This window comes from Tachyglossus aculeatus, chromosome 2 (assembly GCF_015852505.1).
Source record: "Tachyglossus aculeatus isolate mTacAcu1 chromosome 2, mTacAcu1.pri, whole genome shotgun sequence".
Lineage (NCBI taxonomy): Eukaryota > Metazoa > Chordata > Mammalia > Monotremata > Tachyglossidae > Tachyglossus > Tachyglossus aculeatus.
In genome coordinates, this window is record NC_052067.1 from 69,471,006 (window position 1) to 69,492,070 (window position 21,065).

Genomic DNA, 21,065 nt, shown 5'->3' on the forward strand with positions numbered 1-21,065 from the left:
CATAGTCTTCAGCATGGCTCAGTGGAAAGAGCCCGGGCTTTGGAGTCAGAGGTCATGAGTTCGAATCCCAGCTCCACCACATGTCTGCTGTGTGACCTTGGGCAAGTCACTTAACTTCTCTGAGCCTCAGTTATCTCATCTGTAAAATGGGGATTAAGACTGTGAGCCCCACGTGGGACAACTTGATCACCTTGTATCCCCCCCAGTGCTTAGAACAGTGCTCTGCACATAGTAAGCGCTTAACAAATGCCATCATTATTATTATTACATGTCCTATGTGTTTGCTGCTGGATTAAATAGTACTTTTAACTTCTATGAGAAGCAAATGATAAATTGATCAAGTTGGGAGATAAATTATTTGGGTGTGGTGAAAATTCTGTAAAAGATTTCTCAACTTAGTTCAGTGCTCTGCACACATTAAGCGCTCAATAAATATGATTGAATGAATGAATGTCCATTTTAAAATACTTTTGAAATTCCAATATTCTCATTCTATAACTTCCATGACAGAAAAATAATACTAGTTTGTATGTCCCTTGAAGGCAGAAATTATTATTTTTACTGCTTTGCAATTCCTCCCTGTGCTCAGAAAAGTTTTCTGGGTACACAATAAATCATTATCCTCAGCATTTGAGTCCCTATTATAAGCAGAGCATAGAACTAGCACCATGGAATTTAGAATACAGGAAATTCTTAAGACAGTGCTCACAATGTGTAAATTTGGACACATTTACTGTTTGAGCTTCCCAACACACCGGTTTAAACATTACAACACTAGTCTCTTTTATGGCACCAGCTGTGGAATATGGTGAGGTAGAAGGTGTGCACCGGAGTCACAGGGAAAGGGGAGTCACAGGGAAGTCACTGATTTTATAAACTGTGATCAAAGTGCGAGGGGAAAGAAAAGGGTGACAGTATAAAGAAAAAGGTGTGTGGAAGGGATGTGGTGGAGTGGGAGTACTGAAAGATGGAGGTTGTCTGATCACCAAGAAGGATAGACACATCCATTTTACTTCTGAAGAAAGTAAAGCATAAGCTGGTTGTGGAAGTTAGCCCCAATTACTGAAATAGTCTTCAGACCACTAGCCAAAACCCGGGCAATTTTAGGAAAAGGGTATCCAACCTTGGTTCAGGAGCCAGTCCTCCATTTAAGACATTAATCTTTGAGAAAATGAAATTCTAACTCTATGTCTATAGATGTGGAACATAGGTTTCAGGAACCAATTGTGAGGTGCATCTCAGGACTTCCTGTACAATACTGATCAATGTATTACAGATTCAAATGCCTCTCCTAATGCTTAGGCCTTGTCTATATGCCATGTAAGTATCATAAAAGAAGACTAAATTTGGGATAATTTGCTCAGAACAATTCTATGAGGGATGCTCCCATGGTCTTTCAGGAAACTGAAAATCGATTGTTCTGCTACACTTCCTCAAGATATCAGTGTTAAATCTCCTGATCTATTATTACTGAGTTTTCCTTTATTTCCCGTCTTAAAGATAGGCACAATGGCAGAGGAAAGAGAGCAGAATTGAAATCAGGAGACCAGTGTTGGAGTCCTAGTTTCACCACTGGCCTATTGGGGGTTCTTGGCAAGTCACGAAATCTCCCTGGGTCTCAGTTTTCTCATTTGTAAAATGGGGATAAGATAGATTGTCTGTGTCGGACAGAGACTTTGATCTCATCACTTACACACTAACCCAGCACATAATAAGTGCTTAACATATGCCATAATTAGTATTGTCCTCTTCAATTCTCAAGGAGTTCTGTCCTTTAAGAGTTTTCAAAAATATTAGCTAGTGGATGTGGTAGCAATTGCTAAGTTCTTAAACCAGAAATGTCCTAGTGCTTGGGACTTTTCCTAAGCATACTAATCTTTAAAATACCCTTAAACAAAGCATAAGCATGGAGTAGTGTTGTCCTTCCATATCTTCTTATTTTGAAGTATGGATCCCAAGTAAAACCAGTTCTAAAACAACATGAGGCGGCTGGGGTGGGGTCTGTTCTTGCAAAATCCCACATGGGCAATTCATATTGTAGTACTCTGCATATTCAATGCTACATCATCATCATCATCATCATCATCATCAGTCGTATTTATTGAGCGCTTACTGTGTGCAGAGCACTGTACTAAGCGCTTGGGAAGTACAAGTTGGCAACACGTAGAGACAGTCCCTACCCAACAGTGCGCTCACAGTCTAAAAGGGGGAGACAGAGAACAAAACCAAACATATTAACAAAATAAAATAAATAGAATAGATATGTACAAGTAAAATAAATAAATAACTAGAGTAATAAATATGTACAAATATATACATATATACAGCTGCTGTGGGGAAGGGAAGGAGGTAAAATAGGGGATGGAGAGGGACGAGGGGAGGTATGTGTTACATACCTAACACAACTGTTTCTTCCAACACTGCACTGAACTGTGCCCAAACAAGACTAGTTGTTGGAAGAATGCATCTAACATTATTAGGTACATCTAAATTAGAATGCATTTAATTTTCCAACAGTCTAGAAAAAAAAAACAAACAAAACCAAAATGAATTATAGCAGATGAGAGTAGTTTGGGCAAAGGTTTCTGCAAGACAAGCTGGTTGTGGAAGCTAGTTACCAGAATAGTCTTCAGACTACTAGGCTATTCTATCTGCCATTAAATTATTTTCTGAAATTAGCAGAGACTGTCAACTCTTTTAGTAAAAACACTGTGAGGTATTGTGTTGCCTAGGCTTTGTTTGATTGCTCTTTTCATTGCCTACTACTACCTTCTGAATTAAGAGGTGCGTACTTTAGAACTTTAGCCAAGTTTTTCACTGGGATCATATTAAAAGAAAACATGTCTTCTCTGGGAAAAAGGTCACTTTATCACCCACTTTCATATTTCACCATGTTTCTTAAAGAAACATGTGTACCCAAATTATCTCACTTAAAGCTGATGTGTTTCATCTTGAATGTATGAAAACACCACTATTAATACAGTTGATTTCTTTCTATGCAATGTGAAAGTCCTGGGACATAAGCTACAATCAGTGGGCTCATCAGGGAGCCAATTTATGCTTCCAAACTAAGCACCTTTCATCACATTACACAGCTATATTCTCATTCTTCCTTACAGTGCCTGGGAGAAGTCAGAAGATAAAAGGTATTAATAACTTCCTGGATCGAGAAAGTGGGATAGAGTGAGGAGAAATTTGCTAGGTGGGGCAAAATCTGGAGTTATGACTTGACTAGAAAGATCTACTTCTTAAACTGAGTCAGTTTCACACCAACAGTAGCATAATAATAATAGCTCCATTGTAACTAAACTCTCTACATAATCCATCCTTGGCCCTAGCAAATATTCTCCACATGAAGCTGTCCCAAAAGTAACAAGTTCCATGAGGTTAGTTCTCTGTGCACTAATATATAGAGCTATACACAGATTTGAAACACACAGAAGAAGTTTCTTTTCCTCCTGAATTTCAAGAATGCTCAAACAAACCAGAAATAACAACTTTCAGTATACCTTGCCCTTCCTGTTACTTGGAGATGGGGATTGTTGCTTTCCTTAGATTTCACCTTAGGACTTGCATTAGCTGGGTTTCCAAAGTAAATACATGTGGGACAAAAGGGTGCCTGAAGGCATGGGTCAGAAATCAATCCCCACCTGCTTGAACACAAGGTAGAGTGGCTCCCAAATGGACATATCTCTAGGAGAAAATGTCTCAAGCCACTGAGAGATCTTGGAGGAGGTGGATATTGTGGCTTTTGTTTTCTGTCAGTGTATCTTCCTTCACCAGTACCTCATTGCTCTGAGATTCTGCTCGGTTTGACTGATATTCCGAGGCCTGGAGAATGGGGCTTTCAGGTCAAGGGGAATCACCTTTGCAAGGTGGGTGGCAAATATTACATCAAAATCATTGGCACAATAGCTGGGGGTGGGGGGACAAAAGTTTTCCATTTATTCCCTCCCTCTTGGATTCTGTTTCAGGAAAATGAACATTTGTTCAACCCTTTAAAAACAGGCTTTCTTTGATTTAAAAAACAAAAAGTTTTTTGTGGTGGGGGCGGGGTGGGGGTGGGGGGGTCAAAGCCCAAGGCTTTGTTAGCAAAAAGATCCCAACTAGTCAGTGTTAGAGTGGAAATTTCCACCAGACATATTTTGATATGTAAAATTCCAGTGCTAAAGGACTTTCAGAGTTCACAGGCTTGGGAGTAATTGAAGTATAAATGTAGTGATCTGAAAATCCTTGACAATGTGAGATAATTGTTTTTATCTCTCTTGGCAAAATGATTATTTGGATTACTTTTGAGTTCAACTATGGATTGTAATCTTTCATTTCCATTGTATTTCACAGATTGCAGGAAAATGGTAGTGGCCATGAAATAGGAACCTCATTTGTTTCCTGGGCTAGCTTTTCCTCTTTCAACTCTTCAGTGAAAATGAGGGAAAATCCTGTTTACAAATACAATAAAGTCCAGTCAGTTCTCCTGAAACACAATGATTGTGTCCTGAACAAGCCCCACTTTAAGGAAAACAAATAGGACAATAGGCATACCATGATCGACATCAAGAATGTGTACACAATTACAGCAACAACTACTCTGGCACTGCCCCAAATGGCTAGCCAGTCTCCTATCCAGTTCCAATATGACACCAGATACTTTTATGTCTGGCACAGAGACTCCCTCTATCTGGGCTCCTGCTGCCAAATTCCATGATTTAGATGATAAGCCACACTTCACATGCACCTAGGACTGGAACACAAGGGTTCTGGAGCAAAAGAATAGGTCAGAGTAGCCTGGGCCAAATCAAGTGGACTGAACAAAATGGCAGCCATATCGCTTCATCATGACAACTCCATATGTGACAACTCCATATGTGACAATATCATATACATTCCATGGGTGTTTCAGGGTAATAATAATAATAATGATATTTGTTAAGCGCTTACTTTGTGCCAAGCACTGTTCTAAGCGCTGGCATAGATACAAGGTAATCAGGTTGTCCCACGTGGGGCTGACAGATGAGGCAACTGAGGCACAGAGAAGTTAGCGACTTGCCCAAAGTCACACAGCTGACAGGTCCTGACCACCCTATGCACAACTGTTCTTTACACCATCACATCTCTATCTGGTCAGGCATGTGGGAGGAAAAACAATACTTATTCCCCAACATCCTAAAATTCTAGGGAGAACACACATAATAGAAAAGCTGATGACACTCTGAATGCAGCAGACACTGTGCATATAGACACTTTGCCTATATTTATTATTTCACCCATCATTTTTCCTTTACCAATTTTTTGGGATCTATAGAGGAAAGATATATCAACCTTTATTAGGAGTGTGTGCATGATTCATGCGTTCAAATCCCGGCTCTGCCAATTGTCAGCTGTTTGACTTTGGGCAAGTCACTTAACTTCTCTGAGCCTCAGTTACCTCATCTGTAAAATGGGGATTAAGACTGTGAGCCCCCCGTGGGACAACCTGATCACCTTGTAACCTCCCCAGTGCTTAGAACAGTGTTTTGCACATGGTAAGCACTCAATAAGTGCCATTATTTTTATTATGATAAAACAGTAAATTGACTTTGGTACATATGGGAACCACAGAGTTTGTGGTAGGATTGGATAATAAGTTTGGATGGTACTATCTGTCCTGTGAAAGGCAACCATGATGTTCATGAAATTTATCTCATGGGTTGTTGTATGGATTTTAGTTCAACTCTACTCTGCATCTCTTGGTTATCAAATTAGGAGGAGAGGCCCACCACTGCCCTGATGAAAGTATGCTCTCAGCTGTATGGAAAAGAATGAAACTGGCTCTCTGTGTTATCAAAGAAGCTTTATCTTTCCCTGTCGTCCACCACCATGGAAAGCAAAGGAAAATCAGTAGCTGCATGAGGCCTCCACAAAACCTTTGGAAGACCGAAGGCTGCTGTAGCAGTCACTGTGGCAGTAGTGTGCCTTGGACTCTAAGTCCTGCAGAAATTGAAACTCTTTTACTCTAAGCCACAGCACCCTGCTGATTTTTGTTTTCATTTTGTGTATTTACCCTTGTCTGGTATCTTCTTGTGTTGTGTTATTGTTTCATCACTCCTGAGGAGTCGGTTTATAGTCCCCATTCCTCCCTTATATTCTTAGACTGAGCCCCTTGTGGGCCAAGGCCTGTGTCTAATTCCCACCAGTGTATTCTCGCCTATTTAGTGTCTGCACTCAGTAAGTGCCTAATAAATACTACTACTACTATAATAATAATAATAATTAATAATTATGGTATTTTTAAGCACTTAGTATGTGCCAAGCACTGTTCTAAGTGCTGGGGTAGATACAGGGTCATCAGGTTGTCCCATGTGGGGCTCACAGTCTTAATCCCCACTTCACAAATGAAGTAACTGAGGCACAGAGAAGTTAAGTGTCTTGCCCAAGGTCACACGGCAGACAAGTAGCAGAGCTGGGATTAGAACCCACGTCCTCTGACTCCCAAGCCTGTGCTCTTTCCACTTTCCTCTTTCCACTGTAGTACTACTACTACGGGAAGCATCATGGCTTAGTGGAAAAAGCTTGGGCTTGGGATGTGGGCTCCACCACTTGTCAGCTGTGTGACTTTGGGCAAGTCACTTAATTTCTCTGTGCCTTAGTTCCCTCATCAGTAAAACGGGGATTAAGACTGTGAGCCCCACATGGTACAACCTGATTACCTTGTATCTACCCCAGTGCTTAGAACAGTGCTTGGCACATAGTAAGCACTTAACAAATACCATTATTATCATTATTATTACTATAGCAAGAACAGTCGACCAGTCAATCAATGGTATTCAGTGAGTGCTTATTCTGTGTAGAGCACTGTACTAAGGGCCTGGAAGGGTACAATACAACAGAGTTGGTAGAACCATTTACTGCCCACTAAGAGCTTACAGTCTAGAAGGGGAGACAGACATTAAAATCTGCTACTGATATGTGCTTTACTGCTTTAGAGCTGAGGGTGGGATGAAAATCAAGGGTTAAAAGAGTACAAATCCAGGTGCAAGGGTAACATAGAAGGAAGAGGGAGTAAGGGAAATCTTCTCACACAAAAAGAATATTTTAAAAGAATTAGAATCTAATCCAGAATCTAGCTCTTTCCAGATAGCCAGGTGATCACGTACACAATCCTTCTGTATTCTCTAGACCCAATTTACCTACAAAACTCACAGTCAGAGCACTATTCTCCCACTGATATTCTCTCTTCAAAAGCTCAATGTCACAGTATCAGGTTATTTCTTGGGAGCTAGAGGGAAAGAACCGGACCATCAGCTGTATGCTAAACAGCTTCAGCACCCGCTCAGGTCCAGCCGAAAAGCCGCCTGCCTTTTAGGTAATGAGAAACAACTGGCATGGCAAGTTTTGGGATGAAATTTGCCAACTCAGAATAAAAATTTAATTATGCTTAGAATTATATATATCTTTTAAACACACACACACCCATGAACTCAAAGTGCAAAGAACTGCGACTAGTTTAATGATGTGCATTTTCTTCATTTAAAATGCCTGACTTTGATTACAGTTTATTTCATTGGCAGCTAGCCTATACCCCACTCAGACACAAACAACTAGCCTCTTTTATGTTAGACAACTAACCAGCAAAGCTTGCCAATGGGAGGACAAGGTCTGAAAGGGGACAATTTTATTTTTAATGTGTCTAATAGGGCAGTGGAGAAAAAACAGAAACCTAAGCTCTTTTGCAAAAGGCAGTTTGACTGTCTCCCTTAAAATAAACAAAACTCTCTTTGAACAGGAGAAAATCATCTACAAACCCATTTTATAGGGCTTCGGGTATTATAATTTTTTTTTCTTATGCTTAAAACACCCATTTCTCTGTGACAGCATTTAGGCCATGTTACATTAAAATCATTTCTCCAAGAAACAATATCTTGCCAGAGTACAAAGGCATTAGATCATTTTCCCATTCTCCCATTAACAATTTAAAGAAACAGGATCTCTTAGAACTCTTGCTAATTCTAAAGTTTCTAAATCTTTACTATACTGCTGCAAATTTCTTATCAAGGATAAATCACTTAGACAAACATTTTGACTTAACTGATGGGAAAATCTAAAAAGAAGGATGACCTGAAAATTTCTAAAATGTATTTAAATGTTCATTAGTCAAAATCCAACAGCTTGCCAAAAATAGATTACTTTCTGACTCCATTTGTTAAAAGCATTGTTAGTCTCCCCATAGAGCCTGGAATACAGATGAATACACAACCACCTCCTTGTTATCAAATTAATTAAAGCTATTATTCTACTGTACCCTTCTCCCCCAAATCTGTATGAGATGGTGAGCAGATTCATTAGAGATTTTTTTCCCTTGTATCATATCAAAATTTTTGACCAGTAATTTTTACTAAAACGGTAAATACCGTTAAACCATTAAACAGTGGGTGTTTATCAACCATCTTGTCTATAAGAACCAGAGATGTCTATTACAGAACTACTCCATGATTATTGGAATATTATCCCTGGTCCTGTTTGACTTCCTCCATCCTATCATCCCTTCCTAACATGCTTCAAAGCCCACATCCTCCAAGAAATTTTTTCTGCTTAACCTTAACCATTCTTCTACCACCAACAAAATCTGTTCTCCTCATCCTCCTCAATTGGTTCTTGGAAAAAGCGTGCACATTTTTATAGGTTTGTAGGTTCATTCTAGGGTGAAATATTTGCATTTGCGAGTCCTGTATCAGTTTACTAAACTGGACCCCACCAAGTATAGTGCTCTACACTCCATGGAAGCTCACACTTTATTGCCTGATTAGCTGAAACCCTCAAAAAGGACTTCAACAAGAAGGATTTCACAGGATTCAAATACAGTATAACCAGTTCCTCTAGAACATGATGGATACATTCTTACAAAGCCTCACATGGCAGAAAACTCACACTGAAGCCCTGATGATGTACATTTGTGTGGAAGTTATTTCTTCCACTACCTCAGAACTTGAAAGGCAAATGGACTTTGTCAGATGATCATTGTCTAAATCCTTAGCATTGTGTTGTGGTTGAATTGAATTCATTTATTTTTTTTCAGAGGGGGAAGGGAGAAAATTTTAAAAATGCATTCTTAACTGGTCTGGGAAAATAGATCTTTTCTCATTTCTCTCCCTCCTTTCTCATCCCCTCCCCTTTTTGTCCGGTTTTGAGAAAAATCAACAAAATTCTCCCCCTGCCAACCCAATTAGTAACACTACTCTTTTTCAGCTCAGCATAGCAAGCCTAAACAGCTTAGAAAAGTGCTTTGCACATAGTAAGCACATAATAAATGCCATTATTATTATTATATGATCAAGCACATCATTAGGAACAGAACCAAAGGAAGCAGCATCATTTCTTTTGAAATGACACTGCTATTGGAACTGTTCATAGTGGATCCATTTCTTTCTACAAAACTTAAACCTCATAAAGCTTAGTATTTTTAAGTGCTTAATAAATGCCATTATTATTATTATTTGAAGGGAAGCCAAAGAGAAAACCTAGAGACCTTCTTTGGAAGATCGTAAATTAGAACTCTGAATTAGGATCTACTTAAAAAAGTATTTTAAATGTAGACAAACTCACTAGATATCTCTCCTCTTGCCTCATGCTTGGGGTCCGGATCATGTGATTCTGTTCCCCTCTCCAGTCGCCAAAACGCCGGAAAAAATAGTTGGATAAAAATCGATTGACTGGGTCTCGAATAATGTTGATGTACACGGGTTGATCTCCTCCAAACCTGGCAGGGATAAAAATATGTGTATCATTAATTGTTGGCATTTAATCATTCTAATACAAAAAGGAAAACCCTATCCTAGAAATGTTTCTTGGATAATAGTCATATATCATCACATATTTATTATCACATAATCATCACATATTTATTAAATGCTTTCTGTGCTCCAAGCACCCTGCTAAGCACTGAGGCAGATAGAAGATAATTACAGCCAGTGTTTTGTAGCTTCTTATATTTAAGAGTTTAAGACTTTGAACTGTAAAAAAACAATGATATTCTTCACTTTAGCGGCAAAAATAGATGTGCTGAGTAGTTGCTAGTGTGATAGATAAAAATGTAATCCCCTTTATATGTTAATTTGCATTTATGTTTGCTCTCTGCAGGTGCATCTGATGCATCTTCCCTAGACTATTGACTTGAGAGATGGGACACTATCCAAATTATTATCATTATTATCAATGATAATAATTTGGATAGTGTCCCATCCCTCAAGTTAATAGTCAATATTATCAATGATAATAATGATAATTGCATTTATTATGCATTTACTATGCACCAAGCACTGTACTAAGCACTGGGGTAGATACAAGATAACCAGTCCCACATGGGGCTCACAGTCTAAATAGGAGGTAGAATGAATGAAGTAGGAGAGAAAATGAATCCCCATTTTGCAGATTAGGGAATTGAGGCACAGAGAATTTATGCGACTTGCTTAAGGTCACACAGCAGGCAAGTGGCAGAGCTAAGACTAGAACCCAGATCCTCTGACTCCTAGGCCCATTCTCTTTCCACTAGGCCATGCAGTTCCACTTGTAATTTACTTTGTAATCTACTTTATTCTAAAACGACGAGGATGCTGAGAAATCTCATCTTGATTCCATCAACACAAGTGCTATCAATCAATCATATTTGCTGAGCACTTACTGTGTGCAGGGCACTTTAATAAGCCCTTGGGAGAGTACAGTAAAACAGCATTGGTGGACACGTTACCTGCCCACAATGAGCCTACAGTCTAAGTAGGGGAAGTAAGTGAATACATTATAAGTGCATAAGTGCTATGGTGAATAAAGGGTGCAAATCCGAGTGCAAGAGTGACATAGCAGGGAATGGGAGAAAAGAAAATGAGGGTTTAGTCAGGGAAGGCCTGATCAAATACTGCATCTGAAGAGGGAGGGCATTCCATTCCAGAGGCAGGACATGGACAAAATATTGGCATTGAAATAGACGATATTGAAGTATATTGAGTAGGTTGCCATTATAGGAGTGGAGTATGGTAGATTGCAATAGGAAATCCAAGAGGTAAGGTATGAGGAGAGAAGATGATTGAGTGCTTTGAAGCGTATGGTAAAGAGTTTCTGTTTGTTGCGGAGTTGGATGGACCACCACTGGAGGTTCTTCAGGGGTGGGGAAACATGGACTGAATATTTTAGCAGAAAAATGATCTGGGCAGCAGAGTGAAGTATGGACTGGAGTGGGGAGAGACAGGAGGCAGGGAGAACAATAAGGAGGCTGATACAGTAATCAAGGTGGGATAGGATAATTGCTTGGATTAACATGGTAGCAGTTTGGATGGAAAGGAAAGGATGGATTTTAGTGATGTTGTGAAGGTTCAACCCAAAGGATTTGGTGACAGATTGAATATCAATCAATCGTATTGATTGAGCACTTACTGTGTGCAGAGCACTGTACTAAGCGCTTAGCACTGTGGGTTGAATGATAGAGATAAATTGAAGATAATGCCAAGGTTACAGTTTGTGAGAGAGGGAGGATAGTTGTGCTGTCTACCGTGATGGGAAAGTTGTGGAGAAGCAGGGTTTGGACATGAAGATTAGTTCTGTTTTGGACATGTTAAGTTTGAGGTGTCATTAGTACATCCAAGCAGAGGTGTTCTGAAGGCAGGATGAAAATCATTTTAATTTTATGATGATTATTTCAACTGATTTTGCATTAAAACAAAATAAGCACCTGGGCTTTCACCCGTGAATTAGAGGTAAAGGGAAAGGGATGGCAAAGGTGATACTGTATATCTTAATGAAGAGCACTGAATATATTACAATATCAAAAGCTTGAAATCAATTATGTAACTCGATTGGCAGTGACCTCCTCGCCATGAAATGTCTACAGTCTAAGACAACATTATTCAATTAAATCTATTTCTCTTTTCTTTATTCAAATGATAAGGCAAACAGTACAAATGCATTATGTAGTAAGGGACATTGCAATATTCTTTTCCTTTTTTTAAAAATCACAACTCTTCATTCTGGCACAGAGTATGGCAAAAGGTCAATAAAGTGAATTGACAAGCTGTCCAAGATACACTCTGGATTAAAATGAAATGTCGGAAAGTCAACGAACCATTTCCCATTATGGGACTTCAACCCTGGCTCTGCAAAAGCCTTGTCATTACAAAGAATGAAGTCTCCAAGCACCTGGCCTGGCCAGGTGTTGTGAGCAGATGAAGAAATAGTTTTATATATATGGTTTTATCTATAAATATGTATTTGGAGAGAGTGAGGAGAGCACCGTGCTTCAAAACTGACACTACCAATGACAAGATTTTTATATCTGTGAGGTGGTGTGTTTGTGTCACTGAGACAGTGTGATGGGCAATTCTTTGTTCATGTGTGCATGGAAGGATTGATCTCTTGCTACACTGTTGCATTGTAATCCCAGGGCCTGATGGTGTGTTCTGAAATATTTTTTTCCCAACCTAACGTTTTAGAAAGTTTAATGAGTAGTAGATTAATGCCTTATTCCAGATGAAGCACTCTTCAATTTTTAGGAAAACAAAGTGGAGCGAGTCTCAGTATACATAGGCCCCCATTTCAGAAGTAGCATGAAGTGGCATCTGTAAACATTTTTTCATGGATGCCAACCTAAGCTATTGGCCCTTTTCAGTAATGTTTTCTTCCTCTGGACAGATAAACAGAGATTTTTCCAACTTTTTCCCTCCGTTTTAAATAATCTAATCCATCAACCACCTGGCTTTCACCCATGCCACACCATACCAGAGAGATGATAACATGGTTTAGTTTAGAATCCTTCAAGAAAGAAAACTCCTTAACCTCCCTCAGCAACCAGTTCTGGTTTTTAATCATTCCTATTCAATTTCCTTAAAATGTGACATCAATCCTGGCCTCAATGTAATAGAGAAGTAATACCATCTACAAAGTACTCACTTTAGACTGTGAGCCCACTGTTGGGTAGGGACTGTCTCTATATGTTGCCAACTTGTACTTCCCAAGCGCTTAGTACAGTGCTCTGCACACAGTAAGTGCTCAATAAATACAATTAATTGATTGATTGTGTAAAGAACACTGTATGAAGTGCTGGGAAATAGTATACATAATTATGGGAATTAGACACAGACCCTGCACCTCAAGGGGCTCATAATCTATGAATACAGGTTGCAGGGAGGACTGCAGACAGATATATTGGGAACAATGAAACACTAAAACATTAAAACAACAGAAAGGGCACGGCCAAATACACAGTACATGAAATAAAATGGTTAGAGGAACAGAATTTCTCCTCATGATTCAGAGAACAATGGCTACTCATCCACTAGCTTTCACGACATTATAGGAGGCCTCATGCTACATGCTGTATTCCTAGGGCAAAGTTCATCTCTACAGAGATGAAATAGGCCTGGTCTGCATCTTCTATTAATAATTTGTCATGTACTTTGAATTTTCTGGTGATCAACAACAGCAGCCCTAAATGAGTGTCTACCAGTTGGGGAGTACAGACTTCTAGGAGCTTGGAGAACTAAAAGATAGAGACTCTACACTCAGATAACATACAAATTAAATAGGGGGAAACAAAAATGGACTAGTTCTCTAGTTCCTGAAAAATATTTTAATTTCTGATTCTCTCATTCAAGTTACTGATGAACTTGAGGATGATGAAAATAGAAGATAGTGATGGTCAAAGGGAAACTGGTGAATACTACCCATAGAGGAATGATGGGAAGAGGGGTAAGAGTGAGGTAGGAAATAATAATGATAATAATAACAATGGTGGTATTTGTTTAGCACTTACTATGTATCAATACAAAGCACTGCGGTAGATGAGCCCGTTGTTGGGTAGGGACCATCTCTATATGTTGCTGACTTGTACTTCCCAAGTGCTTAGTACAGTGCTCTGCACACAGTAAACACTCAATAAATACAATTGAAAGAATATAAGAAAATCAATTCCCACATGGGGCTCCCATTTGAAGTAGGAGGGAGAATAGGGAGAAAGAAAAGAAGTGGCAATTGAGAGAGAAATCTAATTGGTAAGATTATTTTATGGTATTTGATAAGTATTTACTATGTGCCAGGCACTGTACTAAGTGTTGGGGTAGATACAAGGTACTACTACTACTACTAATAATAATAATAATGGCATTTATTAAGCACTTACTATGTGCAAAGCACTGTTTTAAGTGCTGAATCAGATTGGACACAGTCCCTGTCCCACATGGAGCTGTCTTAATCCCCACTTTACAGATGAGGTAACTGAGGCCCAAAGATGTTAAGTGACTTGTCCAAGGTCACACAGGTAACAAGCAGGCAGCTGGGATTCTACTCCCAGGCCTGTGATCTTTTCACTAGGCCACATTGCAATAGTGCATGTTTTCAATATATTTCACATTTGAAGATTCTTCCCACAGCACAGTTTGTTCTAGTGTAAGTCAATCCACAAGTTCACACAGGTACATTAAGTTTAAGAAGAAAAGGATTGGTCTTACATACAGCACAGTTTCAGTTAAGGCGGGATACTGCTAAATTTCCAAGACATTCTACCTCCAGGCTTCCTGTACTGTATTGCTAGGTACTTGGAATGTCTTTGTTTGGGTACACTGCAATATCTGAGAAAGTAAAATAGAGTGGTAAGGGTATAAAATACTCCATTGGGGATAAGCAGAGCCTGGAGCATCTATTTTCAGGTGAGTGTGGGCTCTGTCCTATTTCCGATTCTGGATAGGAGGCATTTGGTAGCTGGAACTACCATGTGAAAATGATGATATCAGTGGAATTCTGTTAATGGGGAGGGTTTCTGTTAGGCTACTTGTGAGTAGTAGGAGAGGCTCTCCATAAGGACCATTTCAAATGAAAAAAAAAAATTTCCAGATGGAATTGCTCTGCTCTTTTTGTTGAAGGCATTGTCATTTTGGAAATATGCTTTCTTTCACATCACAGGCAATGTTCTCTCTAATTATCGCTTTAGCAGGCCGTCAAACATTCCGAGCATGCACTGATTTAAATACACCGAGCTTTAGGTGCTGGAAGGATGGTAAAAACAAAATTGTATTATAAATTCCAACTGGAATAGAAATAACATTTTTCCTAGGAGGAATGTACAAGATGTCACATCTACGATTTCCTGGGTGATTTGTTCAGAAATGATACTTTGTCTGAATTGCTCAGCTAATTTTGGGAAAAACAATCTTCCAAGCTGGGCTCTTAATTATGCCTTTTTGTGTAGTCTGTACTATAAAAAGTGAAAGTGTTTAAGATACTTCTTGCTGGAGCATTTCCTCAAGTCAATTTTTTGCATTATTGCCACCCATTTGTTTGCCTCTGGGCAGACATGGTGGGTGAGTGGCACTGCACAAACCACTACCACTGGAGAAGCAATGTGGCTTAGTGGCAAGAACCCGGGCATGGGAGTTAGAGGTCATGAGTTCTAATCCCGGCTCCACCGCTTGTCAGCTGTGTGACCTTGGGCAAGTCACTTAACTTCCCTGTGCCTCAGTTACCTCATCTGTAAAATGGGGATGAAGACTGTGAGCCCCACATGGGACAACCTGATTGCCTTGTATATACCCCAGCATTTAGAACAGTGCTTGGCACATAGTAAGTGCTTAACAAATACCAACATTATTATTATTATTCATAATGGTATAATCAACTCCCCTGTGTAGGTGCTTGGTCAGGACTGAGACTTGTCTGTCATTCACTCTGGGAGATTGCAACATTATCATCATCATCCTAATCATATCATCTAACATCTAACCCATTAACACAGAAGGGATCCAGTGATTTTTAACATTACAAGGATAAATTCAGGAGGAGAAGTCCACTAGTGTGTCAGCTGCACAAAAATAATGGAACATCAACATCATCTCTAGCCCACTAGGTATCTGGGTGACAGAGCAGGGCAAGCCTGGTGGAGGTCTTAGGAAACCTGGGAATCCCTGAGCAACCCAGAAGACAGTCCAATTCCACATGGCATCCTGTGTCAGGAGTACAAGTGTCTGCATGGGAAATTTGAGCTACTGGTGGTCAGTCTTCTAGAGCATAGGTTGCTAGAAAATATGGTAGTGGGATTATCTTTTGGGAGGGCCTACTGAGAATTCATACGTTCTGTGTTAGGCTGCCCAGCATGTAGCCAAAGCAAGATGGTCTTGCAATTTCTAGGCTAACAATGCCATGGGAACACTGAATGCCCCATCTGGGGCCTTCTGGAGAGACATCATGGGCAGCAGCAGCCTACCCCAAGTTAAAGGGGTGTCGTGGGAAGGGCACTAGTATCCTCAGCCCATCCAGAGCCTGGTGCACCAACCTAAACTGCTGCCAACATGGCTAAAGGTGGGACCTTGGCACGACCCAATGGCTTTCTATAGATGCCTGGGGCAGGATGCATATCATGGAATGATCCTGTCAAGATCGGGATGTCTTATTTACTCTAGATACTATCAGCCACTTTCATAGAGTTGCTGAAAAGAAGATCTAATAAGCAGGATTGCAAAGTGTACTGTAAATGAAGTTCTAAAGAAAGCCTTGACGAATGATCAGATAACAATGAAAAAATCTCCTCAGCTTCCAGAGAGCATGTGGGCAGGGAATGTGGCTACCAACTTTGTTATATTGTACTCTCTCAAGCACTTAGTACAGTACTCTGCTCAAAGTAAGTGCTCAATAAAAGTGATCGACTGGTTGAATGGAGGCATCAAAATCAAACTCTGGAGAATTCAATATGCCCCTGAATTGTTTTTCAAAATAAAAAGCCCAAGTGCTAAAAAAAAGTCAAATGATCACCATTGACATAGACTGTCTCTTACTAAATTGTAATTTGGGGAAATATGATCCCAAATAGATTGAAAATTAAGGCTGACCCACTCTGAACGGAAGGCTCTGGGGGCATGTCGAAGCCCAAATGGCTCCCTTTGGCCACAGGTCCTCAGGAAACTCTCTCTCAGAATTTCCCCGAGGTGCCACTATACATACTTGCATTTATCATACTGCTGGAGCTGCATCAGGAGGCTGTTGGAAATTACTGCTCCAGCATCCCACTGGGAAACACTACATATGAGAAATGTCATTCATGCATTGTAGTGATCCTGCTGAATTTTGGCATTCTCCCACTTCCCAAACTCAAAAAGGATGGGAGAGGTAGGGGAGAGGGAAGGCTTCAGAGGACAGCTGGATCAAGCCTGAGTTTGGTCTGACCGGGTCACAACAATTTTGAGCTTGGATGGAACTCATGACCTGCTCTATCTATGCAGGACCACCTTGAGGCCTGCTCTTGTGGGTATCTACTTTGCGGGGGCATTTTTCAGCTGGACAGCCCAATAAGGAGGCCTGGCCAGGGTCAGGGTGGGTAAAAGTGGGGAGAGTAACCCTTGTGCCTCTTCCTGGTTGTACTGTACACTAATTATGGTGGGGATTGTGTCTGTTCAATAATAATAATAATGGTATTTGTTAAGCACTTACTATGGGCCAAGCACTGTTCTAAACACTGGGGTAGATATAAGGTAATCATGTTGTCCCACGTGGGGCTCACGGTCTTAATCCCCATTTTACAGATGAAGTAACTGAGGCCCAGAGAAGTGAAGTGACCTGCCCAAAGTCACACAGCTGATAAGTGGTGGAGCCGGGATTAGAACGCACAACCTCTGACTCCCAAGCCCGTGCTCTTTCCACTAAGCTACACGGCTTAAAACCTACTCTTCCAAGTGCTGAGTAGAGTGCTCCGCACACAGTCAACGCTCAATAAATATGACTGAACAATGGAATGAATAGTATGTCATACATTCCCTTGGAAGCCTGGAAGAGACATTGCAGCCCAGCTGTACTCGATTTCCTCAAAAATGAAGATCCTACAACAGCATCAAATGATACTTCTTCCCAATCTGCAGACACAAGAACCTCATGAAGTAGGACTATCCTGCTATGTCCAAATTGGGTTTTTTAATTGAATTTGTCAGCTATTTCTGAGTTGACAATTAAAGTGATCAAACAGTTTTGTATGCAGGAAAGAAAGCAACCCCTTTATTGTCTTTTTGGGCAAGACAATAGTGGATTGAAGGGTACAGTAAATATAGGAACAAAATTGCTTGGCTAATGAAAATGAAAACAAAGAACACTTCAGAAATGAAAAGTGGACACTAAATTGAATTAAAGAATTACACAAATTGAATTTATTGTGGCTAATGTTGCCATTAGAGGGCAAACTTTGTTCCTACCAATAATTAAGGATTTATATAGAAAATTAAGTCGACCATGATTTTATTCCTCCTTCTTGGGATGAGTCTTTTGTCATTAGTATTGGATTTGAGGATAGTGTTGGAAATAAAAAAGGAAAAGAAAAGGGGGAGAAAACAGAGGCTCATACTTTAAATAATTCTTCCCTGTTATAAATTATTTCTTCTAAGATTTTTCTAGGCTAGTGTTTTGATAAGCACTGTAAGCTAAAACTAGATTTAATGTTATTACTAGAAACAAGAATTCTGAAAATTATGTGGAATGGAAAAAGAATTGCAAAGGAACCTCATGGAATGAAAATGGAAACAATCCCACTGTGGTCTTAAAAGAAAATCCCTGCTGGTCCCTAGATGCTACTGAATATCAATTAAAAGGAAGAACAGCACTCAGGTACCTTGAATGAAAAAAGGAAAGGGCAGGTTAATCATTTTAAACAATGCATATGTGTTCATATGAGGATAGGAGACAAAATGAAGAAAATTGAAGAGTTTTGATTTCATTGTCACAGTCAGTAAACTTGTTCTCTTTTTTGTTTTCCAAGTGACTTTTCATGTTAAATTTTTTTAATGGTCTTTGTTACGTGCATACTATGTGTCAGGCACTACACACTGGGGTAGATACAGTTAATCAGGTTGAACACAGTCCCTATCCCACAAGGGACTCACAATCTTAACTTAAAGTTAATGGTTTTGGAATATTTGGACAAATTTAGGAATTAGACGGTGATTGTTTTTTCTAAATATTGCATCTGACTTTGGAAGTACTTTTGTGACTCTCAAACAAATTAGCTAGTTTTGGAAACTGTATTAGTTTCTTTGAGACTTTAGCACAGTATATCATTCTACTATTTTGAATCAATCATTTAGTGGTTTTAATTGAGAAGTTACTGTGTACACCAAGCACTTGGGAGAGTACAGTAGAGTTAGAGGAGATCATTTTCCTTAGTCATCAGAAGCCCCTGCAGATTTCATTCATTCACTCATTCAGTTGTATTTATTGAGTGCTTAATGTTTGCAGAGCACTGTTCTATACACTTGGAAAATACAATATAGCAATAAAGCGAGACAATCCCTGCCCACACCAGGTTTACAGTCTGGGCCCACAGCCCACATCCTCCCCCTGGCCTGGAATGCCCTCCCTCCGCACATCCGCGAAGCTAGCTCTCTTCCTCCCTTCAAAGCCCTACTGAGAGCTCACCTCCTTCAGGAGGCCTTCCCAGACTGATCCCCCACCTTCCTCTCCCCCTCCTCCCCCTCCCCCTTCCCCTGCTTTACCTCCACCCCCTCCCCACAGCACCTGTATATATGTATATATGTTTGTACACATGTCCAAGACTGAACTCCTTGTCTTCCCTCCCAAACCCTGCCCTCTCCCTGACTTTCCCAACACTGTTGATGGCACTACCATCCTTCCCGTCTCACAAGCCCGCAACCTTGGTGTCATCCTCGACTCCGCTCTCTCATTCACCCCTCACATCCAAGCCGTCACCAAAGCCTTCCAGTCTCAGCTCCGCAACATTGCCAAGATCCGCCCTTTCCTCTCCATCCAAACCGCTACCCTGCTTGTTCAAGCTCTCATCCTATCCCGTCTGGACTACTGCATCAGCCTTCTCTCTGATCTCCCATCCTCGTGTCTCTCCCCACTTCAATCCATACTTCATGCTGCTGCCCAGATTGTCTTTGTCCAGAAACGCTCTGGGCATGTTACTCCCCACCTTGAAAATCTCCAGTGGCTACCAATCAATCTGCGCATCAGGCTGAAACTCCTCACCCTGGGCTTCAAGGCTCTCCATCACCTCGCCCCCTCCTACCTCACCTCCCTTCTCTCTTTCTACAGCCCAGCCCGCACCCTCCGCCACTAATCTCCTCACCGTGCCTCGTTCTCACCTGTCCCGCCATCGACCCCCGGCCCACATCACCCCCCGGGCTTGGAATGCCCTCCCTCTGCCCATCCGCCAAGCTAGCTCTCTTCCTCCCTTCAAGGCCCTACTGAGAGCTCACCTCCTCCAGGAGGCCTTCCCAGACTTAGCCCCTTCCTTCCTCTCCCCCTCGTCCCCCTTTCCATCCCCCCGTCTTACCTCCTTCCCTTCCCCACAGCACCTGTATATATGTTTGTACATATTTATTACTCTATTTATTTATTTATTTATTTATTTTACTTGTACATATCTATTCTATTTATTTTATTTTGTTAATATGTTTGGTTTTGTTCTCTGTCTCCCCCTTCTAGAATGTGAGGCCACTGTTGGGTAGGGACAGTCTCTATATGTTGCCAACTTGTACTTCCCAAGCGCTTAGTACAGTGCTCTGCACACAGTAAGCGCTCAATAAATATGATTGATTGATTGATTGTACAGATTCATTACTCTATTTTACTTGTACATATTTATTCTATTTAATTTATTTTAATATGTTTTGTTTTGTTGTCTGTCTCCCCCTTCTAGACTGTGAGCCCGCTGTTGGGTAGGGACCATCTCTATATGTTGCCAACTTGTACTTCCCAAGCACTTAGTACAGTGCTCTGCACACAGTAAGCACTCAATAAATACGATTGAATGAATGAACAGAAGCGGGGAGACAGACATCAAAACAAGTAAACAGGCATCCACAGAAATAAATATAATTATAGATATATAAACAAGTCTAAACAAGTAAATGGGCATCAATATAAACAGAACTAGAGATATCTGCATATATATATATACAAGTGCTGTGGGGTGGTGGAGTAGAGCAAAGTGAGCGAGTCGAGGCGATGCGGAGGGGAGAGGGAGTTGAGGAAAAGGGGGCTTAGTCTGGGAAGGCCTCTTGGAGGAGGTGAGCCTTCAGTAGGGATTTAAAGGGGGAGGAAGAGTAATTCTGCTC

General features: G+C 40.5%; 1 protein-coding gene across 1 annotated transcript in view; it reads right to left on the reverse strand.

Moving 5' to 3' along the window:
- The window catches only part of UST (uronyl 2-sulfotransferase), a 337,771-nt gene that overhangs the window by 124,882 nt on the left and 191,824 nt on the right, over window positions 1-21,065 (reverse strand). Inside the window, exon 5 of the mRNA XM_038741362.1 lies at window positions 9,580-9,733. Coding sequence (XP_038597290.1) covers window positions 9,580-9,733 — 154 coding nt within the window. The remainder of the gene's footprint in view (window positions 1-9,579; window positions 9,734-21,065) is intronic.